Source organism: Tachysurus fulvidraco, chromosome 6 (genome assembly GCF_022655615.1).
Source record: "Tachysurus fulvidraco isolate hzauxx_2018 chromosome 6, HZAU_PFXX_2.0, whole genome shotgun sequence".
Lineage (NCBI taxonomy): Eukaryota > Metazoa > Chordata > Actinopteri > Siluriformes > Bagridae > Tachysurus > Tachysurus fulvidraco.
In genome coordinates this window covers 22497702-22518540 of record NC_062523.1, presented here as the reverse complement: position 1 = coordinate 22518540, position 20839 = coordinate 22497702, and the positions used below count along the sequence as shown (strand labels likewise).

Genomic DNA, 20839 nt, shown 5'->3' with positions numbered 1-20839 from the left:
CTGTGTAAGTAAATAATATAAGTAAAATAAGAAAAAAGTGGAAAAAGCACATTTTGCAAATGCACATGGTTTCTTAATGTGGGAACTCATACTGTATATGGAAACTTTAGCATGCATAGCATATATACAAATAATATGTCACTTTTACTAATCTGCATTTTGTAGGACTATAACTTCTAAAACATGCATGATTTACAGGGCCTTTTTTGTTCCTATTGCATAATGGTATTTCTGCCTGTGCACACATTCACTCACTCTCTCTCACTCATTTTCTCCCGCTTATCCGAACTACTCGGGTCACGGGGAGCCTGTGCCTATCTCAGGCGTCATCGGGCAACAAGGCAGGATACACCCTGGTCGGAGTGCCAACCCATCGCAAGGCAGACACACACTCTCATATTACGGACAATTTTCCAGAGATGCCAATCAACCTACCAGGGATGTCTTTGGACCGGGGGAGGAAACCAGAGTACTCGGAGGAAACCCCCGAGGCACGGGGAGAACATGCAAACTCCACACACACAAGGCGGAGCCAGGAATCGAACCCTGAGGTGTGAGGCGAACGTGCTAACCACTATGCCACCGTGCCCCCCTTGCACACATTCATATGAACTTAATTGTTTTCCATATTACTGGAGATAAGTTTGAACTAAAAGGAAACAAATATTTAAAAATGTAAACTTTGACACTACAAGCAAAGTTGTTCCTTTCAACCATCAACCTCCTAAGAATTAATTAGACTAAACAGGTTATTTATAGTGGATGTCTAGCAAGAAGCATTTTTATTATAGTCAGCATGTATACTTATGGCCATTCTATATACAGTACTGTATGTCTCGATAACAATCATTTAATGTGAAGTCTATAATCTTATCAATTTGAAATAATTATCACATACAGAGCACAAGAACAAATGACTCCAGCCATCTTCTCCATGGAGATGTGGCTTCTAGTTTTGAGCTTCACGAAGAGTTTGTTTTGATTCAGACCTCAAATTTGCAGTGGCTTTCTGCCACACTGTATATATTATATGTCAGTTAAAGGAAACTTTAAACATTAAATAAACATTTAATATGTTTATATTAAAATATTTCTGCTGTGCTTTCTGATCCTAGTGTAGTGCTACACAGAAGTCATGGAGGACACTTTTATCCCTGTTACATTGGTGTTTAAAAAGAGAAAACTTTCAGCAATCTTAAACATTACAGATAATTGAGATGATTCACTATTAGCAAGAGCCTCTTTTCTGTTTTACCAATTTCCAGTGATGCTAAAAGTCATATTACTGAGAAGTCCAGCATAGAGATAGTAAACACTGAAATCAAATTTATAGATTGCAAATATGGTACAGCACTGCTGAGTTATGGCACAAAACAGCTTGGCTAGTTAGCGAACTACTGTACAGGATTACAATTAATATGCATGCAATTACAAACAGGGAGGAGTTTTAATGAAATATCCAAAATCATGTTCCAAAATGCATACTCACATAAATGTTTTAAAGCCATATTTCAGAGATCAACTCCTACTTTAAACGTAAAGCTCTTACAAAAGTCAAGCAATTAACTTTTTTATAACAACTGTATGATATAATTCTTCCCTGCTGTGTTTTGTCCTCCAATAATTATAAGCCTCTCTGATTCTTAATCCCAACTGGCATTTAAAAAAAGATAGACTGTTCCATGAGCTTCACTAAGCGCTGTCTTCCATTTTGTCAAGCTGGTTTTTAAATATGTCTTGTGGAAAATAATACCGATAATGTGCAAGTCAGCAGAATCAAACTCTCTCTTACCTGAAACTCAAAGGTCTCATCAAACAGTGGGTTATCCTGGTTCTGGGCTGCGGTGCGAGTTCTCTGCTCAGCACAGTCTGCTGGTACACCGTGCAGTTCTAGCACCACATAGGGGTCAATGACTTCACCCTTGGCCCCAGAACCCTGTGGTTTGGGCAGATTGTGAGCACTGATAACTTTCACCCTGAGTGTCTGTGGTGGTACACCAGGCACACAGCCCTGTGACTGTGCACTGAAGTAGGAGACCTCATCTCTCATGACAGCTGGCTTTAGTACATATCCACAGCCTCCATTCTGGGCAAAGCGACCTCGGCTTAGATCCAGCATGGCACCTGGTGTCTGCTGGTTGAGTGCCACCAGCTGCACACCTCCTTTCCAGTAGCCTTGTGGGTTTGGGTTGCTGGAGTCCAACCGGACTGAGCTTGGCCGAACTCGAGTAAGACAGCGCTTAGTGAAGCTCACTAGCTCCTCTGGGCTCTCACTTGCCAGCCGGCCTGCTTCACCCTCTCCTAAAGAGCAGAGGGTCCAAGAAGAGGTGTCTGGGAAACCTGGGGTGCTGGGTGTAGAGGGAGTGGATGGAGGAGAGGTTTGTTGAGACTGCTGAGTATTAGGACGGTGAGTATAGAAGTTACAGCTACCAGTGCGAGCCACTGCAATCAGATCAGAAAGCTCTCGCCGCAATCGAAGTCGCCTTGGCTGAGGCGGAGGTGGAACCACCAGAACAACCCCTAGGTCCTCTTCCCCAGGAATGGTCATCCGACGACCAGCCAGTGGACCTCCACCACCAATCTCCTCATCCTCTTCAGATACATCTCCCTCAGAGCCCTCCTCGTCTGGAGGCAGTTTTTTGCCTACCAGCAGCACCTTTCCCTTCAGCTGCTCAGGAGAGGGCAGTGTGGAAGTCCGTCCCCCGGGAGTAATGGGCAAGCATTCTGGCCTATACAGTTTTGCTCCAAATACCTTCTTTAGGTGCAGTGCTATTGTGTGCTGCTGGCTGGGGGAACATCGCTGACACAAGTATAGTAGCAATGGGTACTGAGAGTTGAGAAAGGCATATTTGTTAATTAATTCCAGAGCACTGAGCAGTGTAACTAGGCTGTGGTGATGATGATGGTGGTGGTGATGATGATGGTGCTTGGTGTCTGACTCATGATCAACACCCAAAAGCGGTTCCCCAGCAGGTCCATCAGTTACCCCAAGCTCCAAACATCGACACCCAGATCGTAGCGCTCGTGTCAGCCCTAACAGATCAGCCTTACCATGAACTTGATCATCTAGCAGGTAGGAGCGGTAGGATGTGCTGATATAATAGTGGCACAAGGGCAGGGTCATGTCATGACACACATACTGGTGCTCAGGGTCAAACACCTGGCACTCATTTGACTGAAGATAGTGGGTAAAGCCATCTAGGCCCAGGAGACCTTTCTCACGGCACACTGCAGAGGGTTCAAAGCGCCGCAGAAGCTCTAGGCAGCCTTCAGTCGTGGCCAATGGCAGCCCCTGCTCCGTCTCCAAGAAAAGACGTAGGTCCTGTACATCTAGGCACTCCTGGTCTTTTGACAGCTGCACTAAAAGGAAGTAAACATCAGGCCGGGTACACAGCTCACAGTAAGCCTCCTGAAATTCTTCAAGTGTCACATGAGATGTCAGCTTCTCTTTGCTACGTTGGATCTCCTTAAAGCGCAAACGTACCTAAAGCATAGAGAGTGTAGATAGGGGAGAATTATAGTTATTGATATACTGTAGTTCTATAGACTACAATATATGTTATAAATACATTTGGAAACACTATTCAATAAAAAATATCACAAAACATTAAACAATAGTGAGAGATGGTATTTAGTTTAGAAAGACATCATAGGAAGTACAAATTAGGGCTTTCTTTTAAGAATATTTTCAAAATTGTCCTCTCTAAAGCTCCTCTAAACTGTCAAAGATTCTTAATGCTAAACTTGATGCTTAGAAATGTGGAATATCTCTAAACTATCTGTTTCTAACCATCTGCGTCTTATTGTAACTGTTTAATAAATCCTGCACAAACAGTAATGGCAGATTTCCACAGAAATTTGACACAATCAAGCAATTAGAAGATTACAGCACAGTAATGAGGGTTGCTAATCACAGGCAGAAGCACAGATTCTACACTTCTCTGCCCTGTCTGTTTGCCCTTTAGTGCCTTTATTTGTCTTTTCTGTTGCCACATGAAGCAGATGCCTCACACCCGCTGTCACGGAGACTTAGAGGCATGGTTCTGTTGCTCTTTTCTGTCCTCCTTCTGTCCTCAGCTGTCAGCAAACTTCCCCTCCACACACATACACACACACATATAAACATGTGTGTCTGTGCAGCTGTTAAATTCCACTCCCCCAGTCACTGTGAAGCACAGCAGCCAGTCTGAGCAGTGATGCAGAGACAGGGGCTTTACTACTGTTTCTGTCATCTGCAACTTTGTTTTGTTTAAAACTATAAAGTCCCCTGATGCTTTTACGCTTTTAACCCCAAAATCGAATTCTGTTATTTAATGAGTGAACTCATTAAAACATCCTTATGTTTACTCCTGTGTGATACTCCATTGAATTGGGTAGACCATTGAAGGTTCTACATAGAGTACTCGGCTTTTAAAAAAGGATCAAAATAGGAGCTGCTAGTATACAGTAGTAACAGCAATAGCTGCATCTATACAATCATTCAGATCAAGACTCGAGGTCTAGCTCTAACAAAACAATTTGCTGGATTTCCTTTTTGGTGCTCTAGACAGTAATAACACATTCACATTTTACAAAAATAAGCTTTAGAATTTGTTCTTGTGAAAAACAAGTTTATCAAACAGAAATTTAATTAAAATTAAGGTTTGTGCTCATTTGATAATTATATTGCAGTCAATTTCAGTACTGATAATGGAAAAGGGTCATAAACTTGTAAAGATTTGACAAATCATGTCTGTCTAATCCAGTGCAACACTGTCTCACCTTTGCTTCCTTAATTCCAGGGCATAATTTGCAGATGGTGGCCACTGCTATGTCCTCTGACACAATTCCATGCCCATCCTCATCTCCCAGAGCAAGCTCTGCTGCTAGCCAATCCCTCCTCAACTTGCTTCCCACGCTTCTCTCTCCTACTCCTCCATCTCCTCCGCTTCCACCAGACAAGGCTCCAGGGTGAGACACCAAATACCGCAAGCCAGTCACCCAGATGTTTGCTACATCAGGCGACAATGCCACCAGGTCCAGGGACTGATAATCATCTCCATGAATGATGGAAAAGGCAGCTTCTTCAGCCAAGTGATCTGATGGGCCATTATGAAGAAAGGTTTCAGTGCTTTTGCCTGTGCGGACCTCTCGGATAGAGGAAATGTCCAGTCGAGCACGGTCTGCATCCTTTTTTGAAGGCTCCCATCGCAGGCAGGCTTGTTCAGGGTCCAAGGTGAAGAAACGGCAATAAATACGCATGTTGGGCCGTACCTTTTTTAGCTCACAGCCACCCTGCATGAAGGCCAAACAGTCAGCTGCACTGCTCACTTTCTTCTCTGATGGCATGCTGCTGAAGGAAACTGTTTTCTTGCGCCCACCGCCAACTTTGGTGACTGAAGGGTCCTACAGGGAAGAGAGCATGAGTCAGGTTCAGTTAAAGTATGATTCTGGAGTCTTAAGTCTTAAACAGAGATAAAGGTACTAAAGAACATTGAAAGACCGTGTATCAAGAGTTTTAAAAGTACTTGGCTGAAAATGTAACTGTGATTTTAGATGCTAATTTAACGTTTTATATACTTACATTTAAAGTTTCCACCTATACGCTGTAATTGGAAGCAAAAATGGCTGACTTAAATGTTTGATTTGAAGAATAGTCTGGAAATCAATCAAGCTACTTTTCACATCAGCCCAGGATAGGTCCCCCTCCCCCGAGTGCTGAACTACTTACACCTCTGCGTGAACAGTGTACAAACCTCAGAAAAGGTTTGTACACTGTTCATGCAGAGGTGTAAGTAGTAGAGGCTTTCTCCCAATCAATCTTGATGTGTGTTGACCACTGTCCTCCTTCAACCTTGATTTTGGACTATGTATTGGTTTGTCTTGTAATAAACCTCCAGCAAACCTCAAATCTCTTTCTAGTCCTGTGAGTTATGCTCCTTTAATACCTCTATGAAAAATGTGCTCTATTTTCTCTTTCATAAGCTCACATACATTGCTGACCCATTCTTTGTTCTACCTCCTGAAGCTGTTGTGTGGTCTTACACTGATGAAAGGCACAGTAGTGTGCAGCAATATCAGCGTGGTTAGGGTTACAAAAAACTCTGTGTCAGCTCTGGTTTAGACTCTTTTACTGCAATGCTAGCATATGCACTTTGCTAAATTGCAAATGTCTGTTTGCATGACTGTTACATGTTATTCATTTGAATGTGCTAAGTAGACTGCATTAATTTTCAAATCATAACCTCACTACCTATACAAAATGAGATAATAAAAATTAGACAATTAAACATTATCACAATTAGAATATCACAATATCAAGAGTACAATATCATCAATTTGTATGTTTGATTATGTAAGATATGCCAGCTCTCCTGTTCTGTATATGTGTAAAATTAATTGGTGAAAAAGTTGTGGTAGCCATAGCTTTTGCCTGATCAGTAATCCAATTAACCAAACATAACTGTCCTTCCAGAAGTTACACTTCAGCAGACAGGAGAAAATTTTCAAAATATTAAAGCCTTCTAGGTCAAAATTAACAAGACAGCAGACTTTCGAGAGGAAACTGTAGCTCCTCAGTCTGTCAAATGTCTCAGTCTGAAACCTGCCTGTTGCTCTGGATAAGGACTGTTCTGCAGAACAACAACTAAAAGAAAGGAGCCAGCAAGGTAGAAAAATACATACATAAATTGTTGGATCTCAATACCATGGACATGAGATGAGCACAGGACTGTAGGTAGACACTGATTCAAATATTCTAAAAATAGAATATCCAGATGTCTTTAGCAAATCTGTCAATCCATTATGCTGGTTTATAAGGGAACATACACAAGAAACTAAATCTCCCAATGCTTGCTTCATTTTCTTTCATTTTTATTAAACATTTTACTTTTTTATTTTTTATTTTATGCACTAAGCCCTGTGTGAAAACTATAAGCCATAAGTAGTGAGGAAGTGGCTAACAGGTTTTGTATTGAAAATGGTGTGAATGGTGGGATGAAAGTTGGCTAAAATAAACAGCTTATTTGTTTATCTATTTATTTATCTATTTATTTAAGTCATAAAATTGTATAAAATATAGAATGAAAAATTATTCTATAAATTATTGCAACAGAAAAACTAAAAGGTTAAACAAGTTACCTGCACAGTGGTTGGTGCTGGGAGATGAATTGGGGTGAAATATAGTCTCATTCTCACAAAAAATATATCACAAAATATATAAAAAGAGAAAGGAGATCTCTAAAGTGGAGAGACTGAGTAAACGAATCATAGGATGCTGTTAGAAAGTAACAACAGGCTCAAATCATGTGCAAAAACAAAACAATAAAGCAGAACAACAAAGCAATTTTCAAGTTAATAATCCTGGCCTCTAGCTGTGGGAAACCACCTTTAATTCTTTTTTTTAAATAACTGCTTGGACCCATGTCTTTAGGAATGTTCAGGATTATCATCTATACCCTAAGACTAGGATAGTTCACACTCACAAATGCAATGGCTTCCCATCCCTCTGCTTCTGAAAACAGACAAATGCAGTCTGTATCATGGCAGAACAGTATAGACAGAAAATGCACAAGGTGGAGCCAGTTTATGGCTATTCTCGGCACATTAATAAGATAAACTATAAATCAATTGTCATGAAAGGTCATGGGAAAACTATTGAGAGAGAACTGTCCTCAGTAGAAATTTGTGAGTAAGCAAAGATCAGAGAAAGATGAAACAGAGGCTGGCTGAGCAATTGGAAATAGAACAGTAACAAAATAATGCAATTAAGTCTGCATTATTCCATGTTCAAACAACTCATTCACCATTCTAGGAACAATGCTGTTGAGACAATAATCCATGACTTCTGTTGATCAAAGAATTATTTTCGTGTGTATTTGTGTGACTAAATACATCCCCCTCTATGGACATCAATTGACCTATGATGGCTATTTATTTTTCAATCTACTAGCTAACACATTGACCCAGTAACCAAAAACCCACCCCATCATCCAGAACCAACATATTTCTACTCATTCCATCACTTTATGGTGCATGTAATCTCTTTTTCCAATGCAGCTTGAATCCAGCTAATGACTGTCCTCTGTAATTAGCACAACCCACAGCATGGCAATACCACAGCTAATCCAAGTCACATGGAGTAACAGTAATTCTATGGTGGCAGTGAACTTGGGTTAGCCTACAATATGTTCAGGTGTTCAGGTGTTCAACTGTGTGACTAAATACAAATGAGATAGATATTCGGACTTGGATCCCTTTGGACACATAGCACCCAATAAAAAATATTTCAGAAGTGAGCAATTTTTATTATGTCTAATATAAATCTTGCAGTTCAAACAATGACCATGTTGATTAACATAGAAGTGCATTGGGTGCATTTAACGTGTTCATTCATTCATCGTCAGTAATTACTTTATCTTAGTTGAAGTCTCTTTCAGTTACGATATTAATTTGTTTATACAAAGTTGGTACAAAGCCAATATTGGCAGCAAGTACTAACAAAAATGATAACTGCTGAGATGGATGGATGGTCAAACTTTATGCAAGTGCAAGTAAGATTGAAGTACCTCAAAAAAACAGTCGCACTCACACCTTTCAGTCACAAAAACATGGACCAAAAATGAAGCAAGGAGCTTTAGTTTACTTGACACTTGTTAATCATGCAGGGCAGAACAAGATAAGCAATTACTTTCACCTACTGCAAAGATATGGAGTTTAAGAAGTTAGGTGAATAGTGCTTGTCAGCAGACCACCCAAGTGTAAAAAAGTATTATAAACAGTTCAAATCAGGAATGCGAACTGATTAAACTGGCTACTTGCATACACTGAAAACACTATACTGCAGAACATGGCAGCGCTAATCAAATAACATGGTTCTTCAGTTACTTGGAACCAAATTGAAAAATCAACAATGGAGCTTTTTGCATTCGTTTCCTACACTTAAATTGTTTTATAATGAAGTAGTAGGTCTAAGAATTATCAGGGCTTAAAGGCCATTCTTTTGAACTAGTTGTGAGACATAGTGGTAAATTTAAGGCCTTGACATCATGAAGTTTCAAAGAAGATGGAAAAGACCTCTTTTGACTAAAAAAGTCTCTAAAAAACACATTAGGGTGATGTTTCACATTAGGGTAAAATAAGATTCCTTACAGCTGACATATTTTATAATGGCCTCACACAAGTGAACATGCAGCACTAATTGCTGCCCATTTCCATAATCAGGGCTCCTCTTTTCACAGTCCTGAATGCATCCTACAGTACATAAGCTACCTACAGAGCTTTCACCAGCCTACATAGACTTTCCACTCAGAAAACAATCGCCCACAATACTGTGCCCTCTTTCAAGAAGTCCTCACTAAGGAAAGAGAGAACTCTGATGTGCTGCTCACTCCATCAACTGCTTACCAAATCCTGATACCAACAGCTGATTTTCAAGCATTATTTACTTTCTAAAAAAGTCCTGTCAGGCTTCTAGAGATTACATGGGTGCCAGAGTGCCTAGTCTTCAAGACAGATGAGAAAGTAAGACAGGGCTTCTTTTGTACTTACACACTATGAGAGGGCTTGAGGGCAATGGAACAATGCTGACTGAAATCAGGATTTTTCTGCTGGTTTCAGATCAGTTCTTCCTCTCAGCATCTTTTGCATTTAAATAGACCAAGCTATTGTAAGCATCAGTGGCTACTTTTAAAGGAATAAGCAGCGGATCTCTGCTGAAAGCTTTAAAATGTTTGTCATTTGCTGCTTTATTGTTCAATTGGCTTTCATTGGTACTGAAAGTATTGACTGTATGTTCTCCATCAAAATTATCCCACAGTAAGCAATATGAACCATATCTATATTGATCATCTATGCAGTTGCTAACTGCCAGTAAAATCAGAACTGATTATTCAGATTAGTCAAAGAATTAGTTAAAATGGCAGCATATGTTTTAACTTGCATTGTTATTGTTGAATACTTATGTAATAAATGTGTAAAGTATATGTATATGTGAAAAATCTGTTCCTGTTAACAATGAAAACCAGTCATTCTCATACCAGCATCTCCTTTCTTCTCACTCTTGAAGTTAGTAAGGCATTTTGTCACGTTACCAAGAAACCAAAATGCATAAACTGCTCTGTACTGAAGACTTTCTCATGCAGGGAAACTTTACAAAATACTCTGACCGCTGACACTGACTGCTTTTAAAAATCTGTTCCTTATTTGTCTTTGATTATGTGGAGTGACCACCATAAAGGTTCATGTGAATAAGCAGTTACTATTGAAACAGTAACGTATTCAAATAAGCACATTATATAAACATTTCATGCATATTACAGCTAGAATATCTATCCAGGCTGATGCACAATTCAACTGTAAAGTTTAATAATGCATAAAGTAACAATGTGTTAATGTTAAGTAAATGCAATAAATAATAGCAGTTATGATACCCTAAATGTAAGGCATTAAAAAATCATTAACTAAAGTTTTGAAAGATATGAGGTTCTCCCAATTTCCTTTTCTTTTTACACAAGCTGTAGTTCAACTGAATTCGAAACTGTCTCTACTTACACTCTTTAACTCAGGTTATCTCTGAGGCTATAGTCTTTTACAGAAAATAGTTCTACAGTATTTGTACTATACATAATTAATAAAAATAAATATGAAAGAATTAGTTCTATTTGTCACATCCAGGGAAGGAAGGAGACGGACCCGTACACAGGATAGCTTCAAATGAATGGGGTTTAATAAATGAAAAAGACAAATACAATAAAATGACGAAGACTAAAATAATACAAACGACAACACTAAACAATGACGAGGGTAACTTAACGTAACTAATGAATCCGCGCTGCCATCGGCAACACAGCTCACATTTATACAACAGACAATGATGACACAATGAGGAACAGGTGTGGAGACAGGGAGGAGCAGACAAAAGCGGGGCAGACACGTGACGAGGAACAATAACAAACACACATGGCCGAACGTCTGAGCTGATCCCTGACACTATTGTATTAGTGCTATACATAATCAATAAAAATAAATCCATATAAATAATAATGAATCAATTCTACAGTATTTGTACCATAGACATGCCTGCCTCATAGTTTTCCATTTTAATATAAAATCTTGGGTAATTAACATATTTTCCATGCTATGGCATTTTGTTATTAAAATGCCTGTTTTTATAGATGTGAACTAGTAAGCCAGGGATTCCGAACTGATTTCTTAATCTTATGCTGTTTCTTCTTTGCCTGTTGCTAAAGGCCATGTATTAAAGTCACCCTTTATTCCTACTCAAAGGAAAGTTTCACTTAAAAAAAAACTCTGTACTCTGTTCATTCAAAGTGATTATTCGCTTTAAAAATAACAGAACAAATATAATTGATACATGAGATTATTTCCACGTTCAAACAAAGGTACCTTTACATTTCTGTTCATATTTCAGAAAGCCTTACTATGACACACTGCATTTATTAATTTCATTTTCTAGTTTTTTTTTATTATTAATTTATGAAGCTAGTATGCTTTTAAAAACTTAAACCCACTTCATTGCTACATTTGCAAAATACTCAGGTTCATTACACTACTCATACATTACATAATGATTCATCTGAGCTTTATTAAATTAATAGTCTGACATGCAAGAAATGTTTTGGAGGATTAAGAGTTCAAAACATCTCCCAGGGCATCACTGAATCCACAGGCTTTGCCTTTCACTTTCCTGCCTTTGAAGGACCACAGGACACATCCTTTATTCTGCAGGGGAGCCTTATCCACTGTACGTATGAACTGGGGGAATCAGTATAATTACACTGTTTAAAGACGCCCTTGGATGCTTTACAAACCCCCACTGACTCTGAGTGGCACAGACTGAACAACAGTTTGTCATTAAGTAAACAATAACAGTAAAAAAAAACCCTCTAAACATCACAAAGCATTTATGGAGAATTAATTAAATATAATTTATGTAAATTTAAAAAATAATAAAATATTTCATTTTAATTTATTTAGTTGTCTGAATGCAGTATGTGGGAATAAATGGCACATAAATGAAAAAAGGTTGGAAAAAAGGTTACTAAGGTTAAACCTTTACCTTTAGTATGCATATTTTACCTAGACATGTGCACACAGTGTTTCTTTTAAGCTTGACTCTAAAAGGAAATTATAGTCCAAACAACTTTAAAACCTATTTTAGATGCACACTTTTTAAATATCCACCTTTCACCATGAAAGATAAAAATAAGGAAAACATTCAAGATGGGGAAAACAGCTCAAATGTTTAAAAAGGATTATATGAAAGAAAAATTATATACATATAAAGAAGAAAAATTAAACCTGCTTCCTTTAAGTACACAGTGTACAACTGAATGTAAGATTGTTTGGGCTGGCATTTCATTTGTTTTGCAGAGCATTGCTTCAAATTGGACTATATTATTACAAATGGAGCTCATCTAAGCTGCCTAGCAACGAGGCATGAAGGGCAAATGTCCAGGAAATAAAATATTAACAGCAGCATTTTCTATTATCTCAACAACAACAAAAAAGCCTTCCAGACCCCATTCAATCTATACCTGGGCCAAGATTTTATTTATTTAAGATTAAGTGAGTCAGGTTGAAATAGGATGTAGACAAGGCTATGGTTTTTTTTTTTATTTTAGCAGGCACAGAGGTCCAAGGACTCCTTGACTGAATTTACAGAGTACAGTTACTAATCTCTATTCCACTGGGCACCTCCAGCACCAAGGAGCTGCTTTAAACAAATTGTTAATTAGCAAAAGCTCATTCCTGACATTGTGGTAATTACAGAAGGCAACACAACATAGGGAAGGTGAGAAAGGATGAGGCATAGCATGGGACCTGCTCGTAGACAGAAGAACGTTTGTCACAATTATATCCTGTTTTGGGAGATTTATTTGCTGGTAATATGCTCAGTGGCTATGTATCAGAGCAAGTGAAGAACTGAGCTTTTCACAGCATGCCAAGCTTGGCAGTGAGGCCACTAATATCAAGTGAGAGAAAGGGTTTGAGATTTTCTAACTGATATATAGGTTTGAGGATTAAAGGGATTGCTCAGTGTATCCGTGGTGAAGCTAAATCAGGAAAACTCAGGTACTCGTATTGCTACTACTCAACAGCTCCACGCTCAAAGCAAGAAAACACAGACCAGGGCTGCTCGTAACGGGTTTATCAGAACAAGCCATGCTTGAAGTGAAAACAGTGGCCTTTTCTTTTTCTACAAAAAAAAAACAGTGATAATTCTGTTGCTGAAAACTCAGATAAAAAATATTAAACTCATTCCAATATTGAAAAGCAAATGATACCTAGATACTAATTCAGCTTTCAGTTCATTTTGAAAAGGTAAACTAATTGAGTCATGTTGCACATTATGCCACTATACACTCTGGACATTCTCTTATCTGCACATGCACAATTTTGGAGAAAGCTGTTTAATTCCCATGAATTGAATATGAGTAAAGCTATCATAGAAAGTAATTACACGTGTCTTCATTGTGAACACATGTGTTTAAATGTAGCATCCTGTGCTTGCAATTACACCAATACAAGTAAAAGTATGAAAAGTTCTATCACAAATTAAAAAAGAAACATAAAAAGCATTTTTGCCCTCAATAATCACAAAAAAAACTCCTGATCGCCAAATAACAAATCCTGCAGGGAATGAACAGCCTGCTTTATCCCTAGCATAGGATTGGCATACACAATGAACAAATAGACAGAAATCTATTTTAATGTATTAGGCTTATGATTATTAAGTAATACTATTGTTAATGCTCCAATGTTTGCAAGGCAGAAATACACTTTAACACACGGGTGTAATTCTAGTCCATCACAGGACACCATGTACACATTCATTTACATCAAGAGGCAAATTATTGATGCCAATCTACCTATCTGTATGGCTGCGTCTGTAATGTTTTAGCCATTGCATAACATTTATTTGGTCAAATCATTTCAAAGACAGAGAAAGAATTTGGTCTGGTGTTCAATTTAATATGGAATTAAAGCTTTCACAATTTGGAAACCAAAACTACCAAAGCTAACATAATCCACACACATTGTGAGCTGCCTTTTAGGGAAATTGGCAAAACCGATCAGCTCAACTTCTAAACAGCTTCTACCAATAAAAGTTTATTTCCATTATAAAAAACATGGCAACTATGATACAAAGATTTATTGTGGCATACAGTAATTAATCACAGTATGAGTATTATATCATCACATTATTCAGCCCTAAGCTAAAGGCAGCAATGACAAAGGAATTGTTCCTGGGACAACATGAGAAAAAGCTTGAAGAGGAACCAGACTGTTTTGGGTGATACCGGATAGCAGGATTAAATATCATTACAATGTACAGTTGTATAGAGAAACAGAAAATGTGTTCAACAAACATGTCCTGGAATGTTTAGTATTTTGAATAGATTATAGAATATGTACTGTATAGAGAATCAGGTGTACATGTGAATAGGTTCCCAGATGGATCATCGCCTACCTTTATATAAATTCGAACACTGTGCACCTTTTTCTCATATCCTTTGTTACATTTCAAATCCCATGTGTGAGTCGAGAGCCAAAACAACAAAAAAAACTGGTCTCATTGTCCAGTTATTTACAGACTACATGGCATATGGAGGCTAAAATGCTGTTGGAAAGTGATCAGAGATCTAAGGAAACTTGCTCAAAGGGTTGCTTATAAAGATTTTTATGATTTCTGCCTGTTCTGACACCCTTAATGGTTCACAGAGACATTTATTTATGCCTGTTTTACACATTTAAAGATAAAAAAAACCCAACAGTGAGTTCATTAATGAGTTAATATCCATAAGAATGAATGAAACTACATACATTTTATGTAGCAATTCAGCTTTTAACAATGATGAGGGTATGACAGTTTCTGACAGCTCCATAATGACTATTGAACTAATACTGACTGCAGCCGATTAAAAGGCATGAAATCACCACTATAAACATGCCAGGCAATTTATGAATTCAACTCAACATTTTGCTTAAAACAAATAATTTATTCCCTGCATAGGCACTGGGAAATAACAGACAAATCTCCAGGATTAATTCCTCTCAGAGTTGCCATGTGTTTTTATTTACTCTGAAGCTGTATTAAAACCTGATTGTGGATAATCACTCAAAACCAGGTGTCTGTGTTAACCTTTTGTGCCATCTGTGTGCCTATTACGCTTAATACACTCTAGTAAAGCACATCAAAGTTAGTTTAGTAAAAACCGACACCTTTAAATTTGCAATTTGTGAATATAATTATAGCAGGAAAAGCAGCTGATCTTCCTCCCATGCACAAAACACAAGGGATTTGGGCCTGACTCCCACATACTAAGTGAAGGTCATACTGATTCCAGCTGAAAACACTGAACATGAACCAGGGAAACTAAAATGTGATTTGATATTGAAACTAGACCTTAATCCAAAATCTGATTTAAAAAACTACCCTGCGAGAACAAAAGGATCAAATTAGTGGTGCGGCTTCAAAATCCCTTTATCCTCATTTTTCACAACTAACTAGAGATTGACAGATAAACAGAAAATAAGACAGAGAAGTAAAACAGAATGAGGGATGGCGTGAGAGAAGTTAGACATAATGAAATGAAATCAATAGACATGTTGCCTAAGCATAAAGCTTTTATCACTTGAACAATTGATATTTTAATTGCGTTTGCAGAAGAAAACAAAACAAGCATTAAGCCATAAATAATCTGAGAAAGAACAGGAAGCAGTCACTAAGGACAGTGAGCATGGGACTAGCAGAAGAGAGCAAAGAGGGGGAAGAGAGAGAGAGAGAGAGAGAGAGAGAGAGAGAGAGAGAGAGAGAGAGAGAGAGAGAGAGAGAGAGAGAGAGGCACAGAGGGAGTATAAGAGAACAGTAACAGTGAAGAAGTGTGTTTGAATGTCTATGTTTGTATGTCTGTGTAATAATGCTATGGTAACATAACCCTACAAATCTGAGGAAAACAAACTTCACCACATCACCCCAAGTGAGTTTTTAGGCCGATGGAACTCGCAAGTTTATATTTTGATAGAGACTCTGTATGGAAAAGGTCTGTAAATTGGTATGATAAGGCATGTTCTAAATGTTAGAAATGTAAATAATTGGTTTATATAAATGCACATTAATGCACAACAGCAAGTTTGTACATATACATATGTACACACATGTGTGTGTGTGTGTGTGTGTGTGTGTGTGTGTGTGTGTGTGTGTGTGTGTGTGTGTGTGTGTGTGTGTGTGCGTGCGTGCGTGCATGAGTGTGTGTGGTGTTTCCTGAGGCCCATAGAGAGCTTAGCTAAGCCAGAGTTGGCCTCAGAAGGACAACACAGAGGATTCACACACTCCAGTGGGCTCCAGCAGGGGGCTGGAATGGGGGCAGCTCCGTGACTAAGAGCTCACACACACAGAACCAACACATCAGCAGCCTTCGTCAGGCCTGCAGGATCTGCTGCTGAAATTGGCCAAAATGAAGTGAGCAATCACATCTACCCTCCTGCTGTGAGACGGAATTACATTGAACAAATGAGGAAGCTGTTACGACTCTCCAGTTAGCCAACACATGAAACAGCACACTATGAAAAGAAGACTATGGACTATGAGGCACTGTTGAGGTCTTAGTTCTTTCTCATCGTTCTGAATATTAAGTAAATGTGCTAGAAAAAAACGGTAAGTCTTAAATAATAAAGCACAGCATTATTTGATACACCCATACAGTATATATCCAGTATCAACCTGATCACTAATTTATACATGACCCCAAACCTGCACAGAAGAGTAAAAGCAAGACAATAAACCATAGCCAGTAGGCCACCCCCACTAACTGATATGCTGATATATGTATACAGATGGAAAGGTAGAGAGGGGGATTAGCAGGGATGGAGAGAGAAAATAGAGGCATAATGAGATCAGTCTACTTTCTCTGAGGTAATTTTCAGGAGTGTAGTTAAAGGCAGAAAGAGCAGACGTAAGTGTGGTACACACGGATATATAACCATTAGAACCCCCCCACACACACACGCACACACACACTCATACCCAACTGTGTGAACTGCACTGGTCTGTACAAATCAAATCATTCACTCAATTGCTGCTCAAATACCTCATCAAACTGTTGTTTTCACATATGTGTATATACTGTATGTTTCCTTGAACCCTCTTGTCTGTTTGCACTGACCTTTGTCTCGCACTGTTTCACACAATGCACTGAATGCGGCAAGGACAACTTACTTTAAGTCTTTAGCTCTGTGTGTTGTTTTGTGTGTTGTTTTATGTAGCTCTGTTTTGCTTTATTTAGCACTATGGTCCCGGAGAAACACTGTTTCATTTTACTTTGTACTGCGTCAGTTATATATGGTTGAAATGGCAATAAATGCTACTTTACTTGACTTTGACTTGAACTTTGACAGATAAGATGAAGAATTTTTATAGCTCTTAAAAGTATTTTATTAGCTCGTTATTTATTTAAAATGTACTAAATGAAACAGTCCTGTACAGTCACAATCATAGGTTACACAGCAAAGCATACTTCCTTATTATTCCTTTGTATTCAGACCTTAAGATGACGTCTATATGTTATGCGCTACAAGTACCCTTAAACGTATAATTTAAATACTTATATACTAATTTATTGTATATACCTTATCATTTCTAAGTCAAATTTATATTTATTGCTTTGGGTATGTTACAATGTCTAAATAATAGCTTAGAGGTTAAAATGTAAGACTACTAATTCGAAAGTCTTAAGCTGGCCCTCGAGAAAGGCCCTTACCCCACAGTTGTAAAAAAAAAATTTGAAAAATTTAAGTCTCTGTGGATGAGGCCATCTTCCAAATAGCATTAAATGTAAATAATTACATGTGGCTTGAATGTTGGTACCAGATGGGTTGGTTTGAGTATTTCTGAAGCTGCTGATTTCCTGGGATTTTTACACATACAGTAACAGTTTCTGAACGTGGATATTGAATGTATAATTACTGTAACTGTTGTTCTGTGAATCACTGTTAAGGTGTGGTAATAATCACCTGCATACCTTCTTTAGAGCATGTACATGCATGTTGAGACCTTCAATAAAGTTCATCACAGAGTAATGTGTGATACCAAACCTTCACGCCTAGTCAGTAACCAGTCCCTAAACTACCTGGCCGTGACAATCATCTGGATGACGGCAACAATTTAACAAAAGAAACAGGACTTTAAAACTAGTCATCATGATGCTCAAAGATGATGAATCGAATGACATTGGGAAACTTACTGATGATGCACCTACTGATGATGTTCATGGAGGTGACGAGACACTCCCTGTAAAAGGGCATGCCAGATTTTATGTACCTTTTTACACACCATGTATTAGCTTTGTGTTTGATTTATTTTAATGTCTCAGCTTGATGTCTTTAATACTAAATATTCCTGTTCCTCATTGTGACAAACAACATCAGCAGGCTCCAGAAACAATCCTACAATCTTAAAACCAGCCTTTTTTCCCTCTCTAGTGCATATATTAAAGAAGAAGCCACATATATTCAATCAAAGATATGCATATATGGAACTGTTTACTGTTAATAGTGATTTATACTGTAGGACATTCAAAATGTTATGCATCGGTCTACTGTGTGTGTGTGTGTGTGTGCGTGTGTGTGTGTGTCTGTGTGTGCCTGTGTGTGTCTGTGGGCATGTTTTTTATCATGTCGAGGACCAAATGTCTTCTCAAGGATATTAATAATCTGACAATGTTGACCTTGTGGGGACATCTGGCTTTGAGGGAAACCTTTTTTTTTCATGTGTGCATATATCTCACAGCTTACTGCATATGCTTCTGCATAACCACAGGCTGATCAGAGTACACATGCTGACCCCCGTCCACTGCCGAAATCAGAAATGCTCACCCTGGAGCAATGGAAAAAGGTAGCCTGGCCTGATGAATCACGTTTTATTTTACATCACGTGGATGGTCGAGTGTGTGTATGTGTATGTGTTGCTTACCAGGGAAAGAGATGACTCCAGTATGTACTGTACTATTGCAAGCAGGTGGAGTCTGTGCAATGCCCTGGCCAATGCTCTTCTGAGAAACCTTGGAACCTGACATTGATATTGATGTTACGTTGACAAATACCACCTACCTAAACATTGTTACAGTTTAAGAACACTCCTAAATGGTGACAGTATTTCCTCAATCTGATTAAGCAGCTTTGGGATGTGCTCTACAAACAAGTCTGATCCACATTGAAGTCTGTGCCTCCACAATATTAGACAGAATTTTAAATCTTATAATATCCCATAAAAAGGATTTATGCTATGGCTGATCAGTTTGTGTGTGCTTTTGAGTGTGTACGTATACGTGCTGTATGTATGAGTAAAAGTATGCTGTCTGTGAGATGTGGCAGCTACCTGTAAGAATACACAAGCACAACCTGACACACACAACACACACATCATACACCACCCACTATTATTATTATTATTATTATTATTATTATTATTATTATTATTATTATTATTATTATTATTATTATTATTATTTTTATTGTGCCATTTTTTGTGTGCATGGACACTGGAGTGAATGTCATGCTGAGAGAAAATCTCATACTAACCATGCAGTGTATGTTTACATATTATAATCTGCTTATTAACATACAGGAGACCCAGCTACGGGCCTGCCTCCCTTACTGCCTCGCTCTCTCTCCTCTGGGAAATGACTTCTTCTGTGAATATCACACACAGTCACCTAGGAGTATGAAAATACAGTGAAATTCAGATGTACCTCAAAAACGTGTCATGTACCCCATTTGCATGGAAAAAGAACACAAACGTACACAAACAGTCACAGACAGATGGTGAGACATTATAATACAAAAGCCAAACACATACCCATTCTGCATGTGAGGTCAAAATGTATCCCAACCAAAATTTTGACTCAATATCCCATTTCACAAACATGCATAGTGATTATGTCATATTGCATCGTGTGCACACAACCATTGTTTAAACATGCCATATGTCCAGTGTTCACATACTCAATCAAAAAAAAAAAACACACACAATGACACTTTAATAAACAATCCCATTCCCACACACTCTAAAATGTGCATTCTTGGAACAAATACAAATAAAGTATAATCATGTTTTATTTACAGAAACCACTCAGTCTCACACACACACACACACACACACACACACACACACACACACACACACACACACACACACACACACACACACACACACATACACACACACACACACACACACACACCCCTACAGTGTACATGTTTAAAACACTGCGGTCCATGTCACTATATATTCATCACAATATCACATGCGCAGCGCACAACCTCAAACTCTCACTCCCACATACAGACATACACCATGAAGCACTCACACACCCACACACACTCCAAACTCTCCGAACACACACACACACACACCAATCCAGAGGAAATCAAAAGATGCTCTAAGGATGTATTTAATAAAAAGCCATTCTTAAACAGATGCTCAAAAGCTAAAATATGGACATGTGCTGCTACTAATAGCTTGATTTATAGACTACTGTATATACATTGTGTGCCTGTGCAAATGTATATGTGGGTGTGAGTGTGTTTGATGTTCAGAGAACAACATGAAACTGTTAAGGGATCCTGTATTGAGTCCCTAAATCGTTGGCTCTATTTTTGTTCAAGCGCAAGTGTAATTTAATGGTAATACTGCCAGAGAAAATGATCAGCAGTGTAAAAGCCACTTTAATCCACATACAGCATATTAACACCTATGGACATTTTGGCTCAAAAGCAACAGTTAAAAGATATATTCCTGACCTGACGTGAAGCCTTAGACATTCGTTCCTATTTCTTT

At 38.3% G+C, this 20839-nt stretch overlaps 1 protein-coding gene across 1 annotated transcript in view; it reads right to left on the bottom strand.

Annotated features, from left to right (window-relative positions):
- plcl1 (phospholipase C like 1) overlaps nucleotides 1–20839 on the bottom strand; it is a 59078-nt gene that overhangs the window by 9801 nt on the left and 28438 nt on the right. The window contains exons 2-3 of the mRNA XM_027179623.2: nucleotides 4762–5385; nucleotides 1793–3484 (exon numbers count right to left, since the gene is read on the bottom strand). Coding sequence (XP_027035424.1) covers nucleotides 1793–3484; nucleotides 4762–5385 — 2316 coding nt within the window. The remainder of the gene's footprint in view (nucleotides 1–1792; nucleotides 3485–4761; nucleotides 5386–20839) is intronic.